At 44.0% G+C, this 12,662-nt stretch overlaps 1 protein-coding gene across 3 annotated transcripts in view; it reads left to right on the plus strand.

Annotated features, from left to right (window-relative positions):
- The first annotated feature begins 4,557 nt into the window (after window positions 1-4,557).
- ZNF268 (zinc finger protein 268) overlaps window positions 4,558-12,662 on the plus strand; it is a 38,487-nt gene continuing 30,382 nt past the window's right edge. Inside the window, exons 1-2 of one of the 3 annotated variants that reach the window (XM_040251482.1) lie at window positions 4,605-4,751; window positions 5,033-5,115. In XM_040251482.1, the coding sequence (XP_040107416.1) occupies window positions 5,083-5,115 (33 nt within the window). In that variant the 5' untranslated portion in view covers window positions 4,605-4,751; window positions 5,033-5,082. Of the gene's footprint in view, window positions 5,250-12,662 lie in introns of all 3 variants that reach the window. The other 2 variants (XM_040251483.1, XM_040251481.1) reach the window with 2 other exon arrangements.

Consider the following 12,662-nt stretch of genomic DNA (forward strand, 5'->3'; position numbering starts at 1 on the left):
GGCAGGCCCAGGTGGAGGAAAAAACATATAAAAGGAGGAGCCAAAGCGCTTTCTCTCTCTCTCTTTCTCTCCCTCGTGCGTGCACTCTTTCTCTTTCTCTCCCTCTCTCACTCTCTCTCTCCCTCCCCCGCACGCTCCTCCACTCTCTTCTCTTCGAGTCTTTGGGTTGGCATGCCCTCACGCTTCGAGGATGGATTCTCCTGCTATCTTCTAAATAAAATAGAGCTGTAACACTGATTTGCCTAAGAGCTATAACATGGTTTGTCCAAGACCCGAGAGCTGTGACACACCAAGGGCTTTAATGTCCATCGCTCCAAATCTTTGTTATGACAAGACAAAGAACCGAGGAACATACACTCGCGTGACATTTACTAACTGATTTTTTAAACTATTTATTTATTTTCACTGCACTGGGTCTTTACTGCTGCTTGTGGGCTTTCTCTAGTTGTGATGAGTGGGGACTACTCTTCATTGAGGTACACTGGCTTCTCTTGTGGGGGAACATGGGCTCTAGGCTCAAAGGCTTCAGTAGTTGCAGCACGTGGGCTCCGTAGTTGTGGCTCAAGGTCTTAATGAGAGCAGGTTCAGTAACGGTGGTGCTTGAGCTTAGCTGCTCCACGTCATGTGGCATCTTCCTGCCCAAGGAATGGACTCCTACCCCCTGCATTGACAGATGGACGCTTATCTGCTATGCCACCAGGGAAGTCCCCTAACTGTTACTGGCTGAATTGTGTTCCCCCCAAATTCTTGTGTTGAAGTCCTGATTCCCCATAATTCAGAATGTCCCTGCTTAGGATCTTTCAAGCTTAAACTTCTTAAGTCAAAATGTGGATATTAGGTTGGGCCCTAATCCAATATGACTGGTGTCCTTACAAGAAGAGGAGATTAGGACCCAGAGCTGCATGAGGGATGGCCTGTGAGGACATGGGGAGAAGCTGGCAGCTACAAGCCAAGGAGAGAGACCTCAGCAAAAATCAACTCTGTTAATGCCTGTATCGCAGACGTTCAGCTCCAGAACTGTGAGAAAATTAATTTCTGTTGTTTAAGCCACCTGGTATTTTATTATGGAAGCTCTAGAAAACTAACACAGTGGCCTTTTACAGAGAAAGTTTGCAGACCCCCATTAGAGGCAAAAATATCAATCGAACAAAATAAAGAGACTAAGAAACAGAACAGCAGAGTAGTGGCCCCTGGAAGACGTCCACATCCCGATCCTGGAACCTATGAATATATTATCTTGCACAGCAAAGGGGAACTACATTTGCTCTCAGCCCACCTTAAAATATATTATCCTGGATTGTTGTGTGTGCCTCATGTGATCACATGAGTCCTTAAAGTGGAAGAGGCAGAAAACGAGCCAGAGTGATGCAGTGTGAGGAGGACTCTATTGCTGGTTCTGAAGATGGCAGACAGGGGCCCTGAGGCAAGAGATACTCATGGCCTTTAGAACCTGGAAAAGGTAAGGAAAGGATTTTCCCCAAGAGCCTCCAGAAAGGAACGCAGCCCTGCTGTTACTGTTAGGTAGGAAGTTAGGCATGAGCAACTAGAGGTGGCTAGCTGGAAAGGATGCAAGCTGATCTCTAAACCCCACCCCAGGCACACCTGGGAGAGCTCACAGATACACTGCCAAAATAACCACAGCGACTTTTCCAACTCCTGCACATGTGCCCTAGGCACACAGTGGATACAAACTGACCATAGGGGCTTCTCCAACTCCGGCACATGCACCCTTGATGCACAACTGTGTCCTCAAGTAACCTTATGCAGCTAGGAGCCCTAAGTGTTCATAAATATTTTATACATATATACACCTGATTATTAACAGATTGAATTATGGGAAAGACAAGCACTATAGAGTCTGTTGTTATGTAACTTGCAACTATCAAAACTTTCATTCCATCCCCAGCTAGATGAATATGTAAAAACTCTATTTCACGTATGCCCAGACATGTCCCCTTACCTGACTGAGCATACACCCATTTGTATTTTGCATAGGGCAGAACCAAGAGGAGGAGAGGAGGAGACAGGGAGTATAAAAAGGGAAGCCAAGGGGGACCGTGGCCACTCTTTTGTTCTGTCCGCTGTTTAATAAAAGATCTATCTGCTTGAACTGTAAAGTGAAAGTGAAGTCACTCAGTCATGTCCAACTCTTTGCGACCCCATGGACGGTAGCCTACCAGGCTCCTCTGTCCATAGGATTTTCCAGGCAAGAGTACTGGAGTGGGTTGCCATTTCCTTCTCCAGGAGATCCTCCCAACCCAGGGATCGAACCCAGGTCTCCCACATTGTAGGCAGATGCTTTACCATCTGAGCCACCAGGGAAGAGCCTGTAACTGAACTGTAATCAGTCTGTTGCTTTGAATCCTTGCTACAATGAGACAGGGGTCAAGAAATCCTGCCTGAGCTGTAAGTAGTCTGTTGTTCCAAATCTTTGTTATGACAAGGCAAGAACCAAGGGAGAGAAATAAACAGACCTGACATTATCAACCAGGGTTTTTGGCCTCCGTAGTCAATAGAAATTGATCAGAGGCCAGATAAGAAATTCAGGACTTCTACTGCAGCAGGGAGGAGTGAGAACAGGTAATAGGTTCCCTTGTTCACTAGCTAAGGTGGGCATGAGCTGGTTCCTTATGGGGGTGAGAGTAGGAGTGTGACCAGGGGTTGGGCTGGAGGGCTGGCTTAGGTGTTTTGCCCACCCCTTATGTGGTGTTGTGAACAAGGGGTCCGAGCAGTGCCCTGCTTTTGCTCCCAGCTCTTCAAAAGTGGCATTTGGGTTTTTTGGTCTCCTTGTATCATTTGTCCAGAATTTGCCCCAACTTCCCACATGTGCAGTTGTTTTTAGTCCCATAGAGTTTCTTTGTACCTTGTTGCTTGAGGAGAGGTGTGTCCAAGTGCAAGCATTGCAGTAAAGGGTCCCAGGTCCCAGCCTGTCTCACTGTTAACACTTTGATTTAATCCAAAAGATCTCTGTTGGAACTTTGACATTCAGAAGTGTCAGATAATAAATGTGTGTAGTTTTAAGGCACCAAGTTTGCGGTGATTTGTTATAGCACCCACTGAAAACCAACACAACATGAGAACTTAGTAAATTACAGAGACTGGTTAACAAACAAGTGGGCAAAGGATGCTAACTCCACATTTCGGCATAGAACTTGTTGTTCAGTCACTAAGCCATGTCTTAGAATTTGTGACCCTGTGAACTGCAGCATGCCAGGCTTCCCTGTCCTTCACTATCTCCCTTAGTTTGCTCAAACTCATGTCCTTCCTTTCCACGTTTAATATTTAAAATTTAATTTAAATGTATTGTGAGACAGCAGTCTTTTTTCTATTCTTTTATAACTATCTCATTGTTCAAAAAGACCAATTCGCTTCTTGATGGAGCAGTAAAAAATATTTTTATTAAATATCAACTCTTGAGCCCACATCTTTTTAGTATCTTTGCAACAAGTATTCTGTGCTGTATCCTGAAATTCCATAGTAGTCTCCAGGAAAATCACCAGTGTGATTATATGAGTTGGGAGCTGAACTTTGAGTGAAAGAAAAACTGAAAGATGAGGCAGACATGGGAATGTGGCAGACATCTCAACAGTCAACCAAGTAAGCTGTCACTTAAAGGGAAACAAAGACAGCATTTTTTGCCAACATAAAACTAGAGTTTTCAAGTGAAAATGGAATTTTGGAAATCTTGTATCTGCCACTGTGAACTTCACAGATTCTCAATACTTTAAGGTAAGGGGTGATATTGATAAATAGCAACTTTCATATTGTGCTATGAAAGGTGTCAACATCTGGAAGATATGCATTAGTCAATGAACCCATATTTTCCAAATGACCAATGTATGATGTTATGAAATCATGCCTGATAAAACTAGCCATTCAAAGTGCAAGACAAACCAATGAGTTTTAATAGAGTGAAAAAGTTTACCTATATGGTTTTAGATGGTATGCTGCAACTGACCTATGCCTGTTCAGCTTTTACTAAGAAGTAAAATTATCTAAGTATATTAAAATACTGTCCTTTTCCAACGACATACCTATGTGTGGCCAGATGTTTTAATATACTTCCACAGAAGCAACATACACAACCAGAGTGAATGCAGAAGCACATATGAGAATCCAGCCGTTTTACATTAACCCGGACAGTTAAAAGATTCTCCCATCCCCACCCCCAAAGGAAGACAATGCCATTCCGAATTTTTCTGGAAAATAAATTTAATTTACATGAAAATGTCCCTTATACAACGGAATATATCTTTTTGTTATTAAACTTTAAATTAATACTTCTGCCATCGGAAAGCAGGAATCAAAATATTTTAAAGTCAACGCACACCCCTCCCTACTTTGCGCTATTGCTATCAATTCTTTTAATCCTCTGTATTACTGAAAGCCCCCAAACGCCCGCCCAAGGATGGGACCGGGAACCCTGCGATTCGCGGCTGCAGCGCCCTCTCCTGGCGGCCCTTGGCCGGAGCCACCCCCGGAGGGGGGATGACCGCGGAGGCTTCTGGAAGTTGTAGTTTGTCCTGCTCGTGGGTCTCATGACGCAATTCCTGTGCTTCCCTAACAGCCGCCATCCACTCGGCACCGGCCCGGGAGAGCCCTGTTCGGTGGGCCGAGTCCCATGCCGGTCGCGGTGACCTGAGCTGGTGCCGGCCGACCTCGGCTGCCCGAGGGCCGTCGCCGAAGCGCCCAGAGCGGGTGACTCAAAGTCGAGAGGGAGAACGAGCAGATCTGGTTGCGAGATCCAGGAGGTCTGCTGGGAGCGCATCTCCCCCGCATTCCCGCGCTACCAGTTCAGGGTTCGGGGGAGCAGTGCGCGCCAATTCCCTCCAAAATCAAGGGGGCGGGACCGTGCAGACGGTCTGGCCTCCCTTACGCCTGCCCTGGCCCAGTCGCGTGTGTAGGTGGGAACGAAGAGACGCCGCGGCAGCGTGAGAGGAGGGAGGTGCGCGTCCTCTGGGATCAAGAGGGTCCCGCGTGGGCGCGGGCTTGGCGGAGAGATCTGTTCCGTCACGATTCTCTCCTCCCGCAGCCATCGGGTCCTGCCACTCTCTTGCAGGGAACTCAAAACTGGCTGTGGGGATGGCCACCAGGGTCCGGACAGCTGCCATCTGGGTGAGTAGGGATTTTCTTTAGTTTCTGAAAAACTCCCTAAAGACCAACGTGTGCTCATCCGTCTCTTCCAGGGTTGGCGTTTGCATGGAGTTCCCTCTCCCCATCCCGCTGCCAAACCACTGGGCCTCCTTTAGGTAACGTTAGACCGTCCAGAAGCGCTTCTTGTCATCAGACTCTTAATTTACTCACTTCAGTCTCTTTTCTGCCAATTCTGTACCTTGAACCTTGAGTTAAAAAGACGTAATCATCCATCTTCCAGTTTCTTCGACACATTTTCTTAGTTTTTCCCTTCTGTGTCTAAGATTTTGGGACCTCATTTGGGAAATTACGCATTTGTCTCTTTAGTTATTCAACAGTTTTATTGTCTTTTGTTTGCTGGATCCTAGGGCAGGTGCTAAGGGTGCAAAGATAAGTCATTCTTGCCTTGGAAGAGTCGTGATCTGGTAGGGATGGTGGGCAAGAAAATGTACAAGGACAGTGACACCTTAGGGGTCCTCTGAAAGCAAGCTGTGAAAATGTGTGGGGACCTACAGCACAGGGTCAGATTTGGAAATAAGGACACTCCAAGAAGTGCCTCAGGGATTAATAAGGGAGTCTTAAACTGATTTGAAAGGTAAGTGAGGTGAACAAGGGACAGCCTAGGAAAAGGAAGGAGTGTGCAAATTTTAGAGGCTTCAAGTGATCTAATATGTTGGTGAACTTTGAACACTACAGTTGCTGAAATGTAGAGTTAAGGATTTTGCAGGGGATGGTGGTGATGGAGTGTGAGAAATGAGCCCAGAGCCATAGGTAGAGATTGGATCATAGAGGGCTTTGAGGGTCACATTAAAAACTTGAATTTTGGGGACTTCTTGGCAGTTCAGTGGTTAAGGCTCAGAACTTTCATCATTGTGACCCCAGGTTCAATCCCTGGTTGAGGAACTGAAATCCTGCAAGCCACATGGTGCTGCCAAAAAAAAAAAAAAACAACCTTGGATTTTATCCTCTAATGGAGAAAGATTCATTGAAGTGTTTTCCAAAGGAATTTTGGATGGAACAGTCAACATCAGGCAAGTGATGATAAGGCTTATGTACACTAGTGGTTTTGAGAAAAGAGACACAGAGTCAGAAGCAAGTGGACTTGGTTGTCGGGGTCCAGCCCTGGTGGATCCAGGGTGATTCGAAGGTGGGGATGGCGTTGGCGTCCTTGGAAAAATACATATTTAATTACAGAGATATAGAGAGATTAGAAACAGATAGTGTAGTAGGAAAATTAGTGGAGAAAAAGAGGCTGAATAACTTGGAATTCAGCCAGAGAAACGGGGAGCAAGAAAGAAGCGACATGGGGGTATCAGTCTTTCCAGAAACTGATCCGATTTATTTATTTTTGGGTTTGCTTATATACCTTTTGTTACATATAGGGATGAATACGGAGTCACATGGGGGTCAGCAGTCCTGACCTTTATCAAAATCAGGTGCTTCACATAAATGTATAAAAAAAAAGGTCTTAGGGATATTACATCATCTTCTGGCCATGAGATCTGCTGACATTTTATGATCCTTTCTTTCTGATAACCAAAAAACTTATTTTTTCCAAGGGTGTTTTTTCTTAAACCAGGCACCACCCTCCAAATAAAGTTACATTTCTATAGGGTGAGGGTGTAGTGAGTTACAATCAAGAAAGGAATTTATTTAACCCAAGGTTAACATGATTAATCTTAAAGGTTAATACTTATTTCTCCTATATGCTTAAAGGTTAATGCTTATTTCTCCTATATGCTAGTTATATTCATTATAAGGGCAGGGAATATGGAGATTTAGCAGCAAACATCAGCCCAACAAATGAAAATCCTTTCACCAATGCTCCCCTTAAGATCTATCTAGTCTTAAGATATTGATAAATTTACATTTTTACATAGCAAGGACACAGTGATTTATAACAAAGTACAGTGATCTATTACAAAAGAGAAAATTCATTAACTCAAAAAGTCTAGTATTGCTAACCTTTAAAACTCCTATATTTCCTTTTCTGTATTCCAAATACATTGATTAATATATTCCCAGGTGCCTAAGGATATGGAGGCCTGGCGGCAATCATTGACTCAACAATGAGAAAAGCCCTATGCTAATTAAGACTTTCAAAATACTCCAAAACTCTCTGTGCTGTTTATGGTTGAGAGGTAGTAAACAATCATGTGCTAGTGGCAGGAGTATGGGTAATCCTGTCACACAAGCTAGTCTGTCAGCAGAGGTTTGACCTGAAACACCCTTGACACACCCAGGGTAGGGAATTAGCAGCAATTATTGGCACAACAAAGGAAAAACCCTTCACCAATATAATTCCTAACCAACCCACTATACTAATAATTCCCAACTCCCCAGAAGAATTTGCCTTTAGTAAGTCTGAAACATCTCATGCCTCTCAGATTGGGAGGCTGTAAACAATCACATGTGGCCGGACGAACCTATACAGACGGGCTAGATAACCTTCAGAGGAGTCCGTAAGCTGAAACACTCTTGTCCAGGAATTTTTATTGCCTTGGAGCTGCACGTTAACTCCTTCTCCGAGGGAAACGGTTATGGGGGAGAGCATAAAACAGACTCTGGTTTTGGGGTAGATGCTCGGGAACGGGGTTTCCTGAGGCTTGATCACGCCTTTGCGTATGCCAAGCCTCCTTCCTCATGACCTTTGCCATGGGTGGAGTTCCTCACGCTGGCCCCCGGCACTTGGTAACTAGTTGGGTGTTGGTGAGGGAGCAAGAAGAGCCAGGCATAACTGCTGGAGGTCTACTTTGTGGGTCTGGGTTGGGAGGTACCATTTCCTGAGTCCGCAAAGACTATCAGAGTTGTTCAGGAGGGCTAGGTGGACTTTTCTGTTGGATATGGTGGTACCCTGCAGATGCTGGTGGGCAGATGGGTAGGCATGTGTCTCAGTTCAGAGGTCTGGACAGGTTACAATGAATAGATCCAGCTAGGTGAGCTCAAAGAGCAATTGTGCCCTGGGAAGAGGACCAAGGGCAGTGTGCACGTGATGAACAAGTGAAGGTAGTGGAGGAGGGGCTGAAGGTTGAGGAGCCCATCAGAAATTAGAGAAATGGAGAGATTTGTGTTTCAGAGTCAGAAAAAGAAACCTCAAAAATGGTTACCTATGAGATGACTCAGAGAGGTTAAGTAATGTTACATCAGAGAAGTTCAGGTTGGATATGGTGGTGATGGTAGTGGTGGGTTTTGCTGGTAATATTTCCAGAGCAGAATGTGAATGTAGATGTGTGTTGGGCAGAAGCGGAAGGAGTAGGATGGAGGGAACATGTTGGTTGCCTGTTTAGTGGGAAGAGAGTGGTAGCTTGAGGAGAATCCAGTGAGGTACCATGGTACAAAATCAGTCGGCTTCCTGTTTATAGTTAGCTTATTTACAGTGGCAATAAAACAGTTGAATTACTATGAACCTAAGCACTGCAGAGTACTTACACAAAGAAAACTTCACAACTTCAGTAATACAGTGTCTGCACTTCCCAGCCATGGATCTCAGCACTTTACAGATACAAACTAATCCTCACAGCAACCTCATGAGGAAGACACAAATGATGCAGAAACTGCTTAACAGGAAATGTCATGTTACACATGGAGTTAAAATTGATTGATGTGAGATTGGGTGCTTGGGGAAGGCTTCATGGAGGAGGTGACGTTTGCCAGGTCTGAGGTACCAGAGCAGGCCAGCCTTGGGAGAAGCAGGTGAATGAACATGCAGGGTAGGAAAAGCCATTGCCAAGGCCTCAAGGTGGGGGAGGTTTGGTGCCTTTGTAAACAGGAAAGAAAGTCCCCTGTGGCTATGGTTGTGGGGGAGGGGAGAGGAGGAGACAGACAAAAGGATGTCAGAGGCCCAATCAGGCTGGGAAGCTGATGTGTTTAGAAAAAAAGCACAACATGACCTAACTTGGTTTTTCAAAGCCCTTCTGGCTGCTAAGTAAAGTGTAGGTGAAGTAGGGCAGAGGTGACCGCAGGGGTCCAAATGAGAGGTGGCGAGTGTGCTGTCTAGGACAGTAGAAATGGAGAACCTAGACAAAATTGAGGTGTGTTTCAAAGTTGAATCCTCTTTTCTGAGAATCAGCTTATGCTTGTCAACTAGTCCATCATCCCCCTTTTTTTCTTTTCTTTTAACTGCGTTGTCTTTGTTGCTGCACATGGGCTTTCTTGAGTCTTGGTGAGCAGGGGCTACTCTCTGGTTGTAAGTGTTTGGGCTTCTCATTGTAGCAGCTTCTCCTGTTGTGGAACATGGGCTCTAGGGCATGTGGCACACAGGCTTAGTTGCCCTGTAGCATGCAGAATCTTCCCAGAGCCCTGATCAAACAGTGTCCGTGTACTGGCAGGCAGATTCTTAACCACTGGACTACCAGGGAAGTCCTAGATGTGTTTCTTAAATAGCATCTTTTTTTTTTTTTTTTTTAAATAAATCAGTCTGTCAGTCCTTGTACTTAACTGGAACACATCTTGATCTTGATCATTAATGTAATTACTGATATGTTTGAGTTTAAATTACCGTCTTACTGTATTTTTTCTATATGCTATACCTGATCTGTTTTTTTGTTTCTTCTCTCTTGCCTTTTTTATACTGATAATTTATTCTTTTTCTCTCTCTAAGCAGTTTGGAAATCAAACACAATATTTCTTTTAAAAAAAATTTGAATGTATTACTTTGTATTAAAGTATAGCTGATAACAATGTTGTGATTAGTTTTCAGTTCAGTTCAGTTCAGTCGCTCAGTCGTGTCCGACTCTTTGTGACCCCATGAATTGCAGCACGCCAGGCCTCCCTGTCCATCACCAACTCCCGGAGTTCACTCAGACTCATGTCCATCAAGTCAGTGATGCCATCCAGCGATCTCATCCTCTGTCGTCCCCTTCTCCTCCTGCCCCCAATCCCTCCCAGCATCAGTCTTTTCCAGTGAGTCAACTCTTCACATGAGGTGGCCAAAGGACTGGAGTTTCAGCTTTAGCATCGTTCCTTCCAAAGAAATCCCAGGGCTGATCTCCTTCAGAATGGACTGGTTGGATCTCCTTGCAGTCCAAGGGACTCTGGTGGACAGCAAAGGTTCTCAGCCATACATACACATGTATCCATTCTCCCCTAAACTCCCCATCCCATCCAGACTGCCATGTAACATTGAACAGAGTTCCCTGTGCTATAGTAGGTTAAGCACGTTATTTCTTACTTAAAAGGTTTTTTTTTAATTTAAGTTTTTATTTTGACTTAGTTTTAGATCTTAGAAATGTTGCAAGAATAATACAAAAGTTGTTTTATACCCTTCATTCAGATTCCTCAATACTAAAATTTTACTGGACCTGCTTTATTTTCTCTCACTTCATTCCTGGCTCCTCTCCTCTTTTTCTCTCCATGTACATACAGTTGTTTTGTTTTGTTTTGTTTTTTAACTGAAAGTTATTTGTGGGCATGATTTTCCTTTATCTCTAAATACTTTAGTTCTTCTTACCAATGAGAATATTTTACATAACCACTGATTCAGGATATTAACATTAATACAATGTTGTTATTTCATTTACAGGTCTTATTTCAATTTTGCCAAATGTTCTTTATAGAAATTTTGAGAATACTGTCCTTGATAGGTAAAGAATAACTTGAAGTGTGCATTGCAGTGGGTTGTCCTGGATCTTTCATCTAACCTGGAAATGATACCTTTCAGTGAATGGTATTGGATTCATGATCTCTGAAGAAGATTTAGCTTTGGGATCAGGGACCAGGCTTGATTACTCAGAGCTTTTGTGTGGCAGAAGTTTTATTACAGTGAAAGGAACAGAGAAAACTTCTGACGTAGACATCAGAAGGGGGATGGAGAGTGCCCCCTCACTAATCTTAGCAAGGGAGTTATATACTTTTTCAATTGGTTATTACAATAAATCAAAAGAATGTCTCAAGTTTGTAAAGGTCTTACCAGACCCACTCCCACAATTTACATTTTAAGATAATGGGATTAGAACTAACAATAGAAAAATCTTATCAGACCCACTCCCACAACATACAGTTACTGAACATTTTATGTGACTAAAATGAAGGAATGTAGAAAAAAATGTTTGTCCTTTTCCCCTTGAGAGCCCCAGACCTCTTTCTCTTCCCAAAGGACCCGAGACTTCTTATCAACCTACCTAAGAATTAACTCTCTCAGAAAGTTTCTCAGTCTTTCTTCTCAAGACATGATGGTTATGGAGTCCAGGGCATTTTGTGGAATATCCCTCAGTTTGGGGTTGTCTGCTGCTGCTTCTGATTCATTTCTGAAATGACGTATTCTACTCTGTGCCGCATCGGGGCACTGGTGACTGCCGGTGTGAACTTGACTCACTTGGTGAAGGTGGTGTCTGCATTCTCCCCTGTGAAGTTCCTCTCTCTTCCATTTGTAATTAAGTATCAGTTGGGAGATACTGAAGTGAAGTGAAGTGAAGTGAAGATGCTCAATTGTGTCTGACATTTTGCAACCCCACAGACTGTAGCCTACCAGGCTTCTCAGTCCATGGGATTTTCCAGGCAAGAGTACTAGAGTAGGTTGCCATTTCCTTCTCCAGGGGATCTTCCCGACCCAGGGATCAAACCCCGGTCTCCTGCATTGGAGGCAGACGCTTTACCCACTGAGCCACCAGGGAAGCCCTGGAAGATACTAATGAGACTAAATAAATATCTTCTTACTCCTCAAGCTTTTACCCACACATTTAGGCCCCATGCATGATTCTTGTATGAAGTTTTGTTTTTGTTTTTCTTTTTTTAAGAAGAAAAAACTGTCTTTTTTTGCTGATAGTTTGTTATTATATATAGAAAATACTAAAGACTCCACCAAAAGAGTGCTAGAGCTAATAAACAAATTTAGTAAATTCGCAGGATCAGTTCAGTTCAGTTCAGTCACTCAGTGTGTCCGACTCTTTGCGAGCCCATGAATCGCAGCAAGCCAGGCCTCCCTGTTCATCACCATCTCCCGGAGTTCACTCAGACTCATGTCCATCGAGTCCATGATGCCATCCAGCCATCTCATCCTCAGTCATCCCTTTCTCCTCCTGCCCCCAATCCCTCCCAGCATCAGAGTCTTTTCCAATGAGTCAACTCTTCTCATGAGGTGGCCAAAGTACTGGAGTTTCAGCTTTAGCATCATTCCTTCCAAAGAAATCCCAGGGCCGATCTCCTTCAGAATGGACTGGTTGGATCTCCTTGCAGTCTAAGGGACTCTCAAGCGTCTTCTCCAACACCACAGTTCAAAAGCATCAATTCTTCAGCGCTCAGCCTTCTTCACAGTCCAACTCTCACATCCGTACATGACCACAGGAAAAACCATAGCCTTGACTAGACGGATTTTAGTTGGCAAAGTAATGTCTCTGCTTTTGAATGTGCTGTCTAGATTGGTCATAACTTTTCTTCCAAGGAGTAAGCGTCTTTTAATTTCATGGCTGCAATCACCATCTGCAGTGATTTTGGAGCCCAAAAAATAAAGTCTGATGCTGTTTCCACTGTTTCCCCATCTATTTCCCATGAAGTGATGGGACCGGATGCCATGATCTTCGTTTTCTGAATGT

Source organism: Oryx dammah, unplaced genomic scaffold (genome assembly GCF_014754425.2).
Source record: "Oryx dammah isolate SB20612 unplaced genomic scaffold, SCBI_Odam_1.1 HiC_scaffold_12, whole genome shotgun sequence".
NCBI lineage: Eukaryota > Metazoa > Chordata > Mammalia > Artiodactyla > Bovidae > Oryx > Oryx dammah.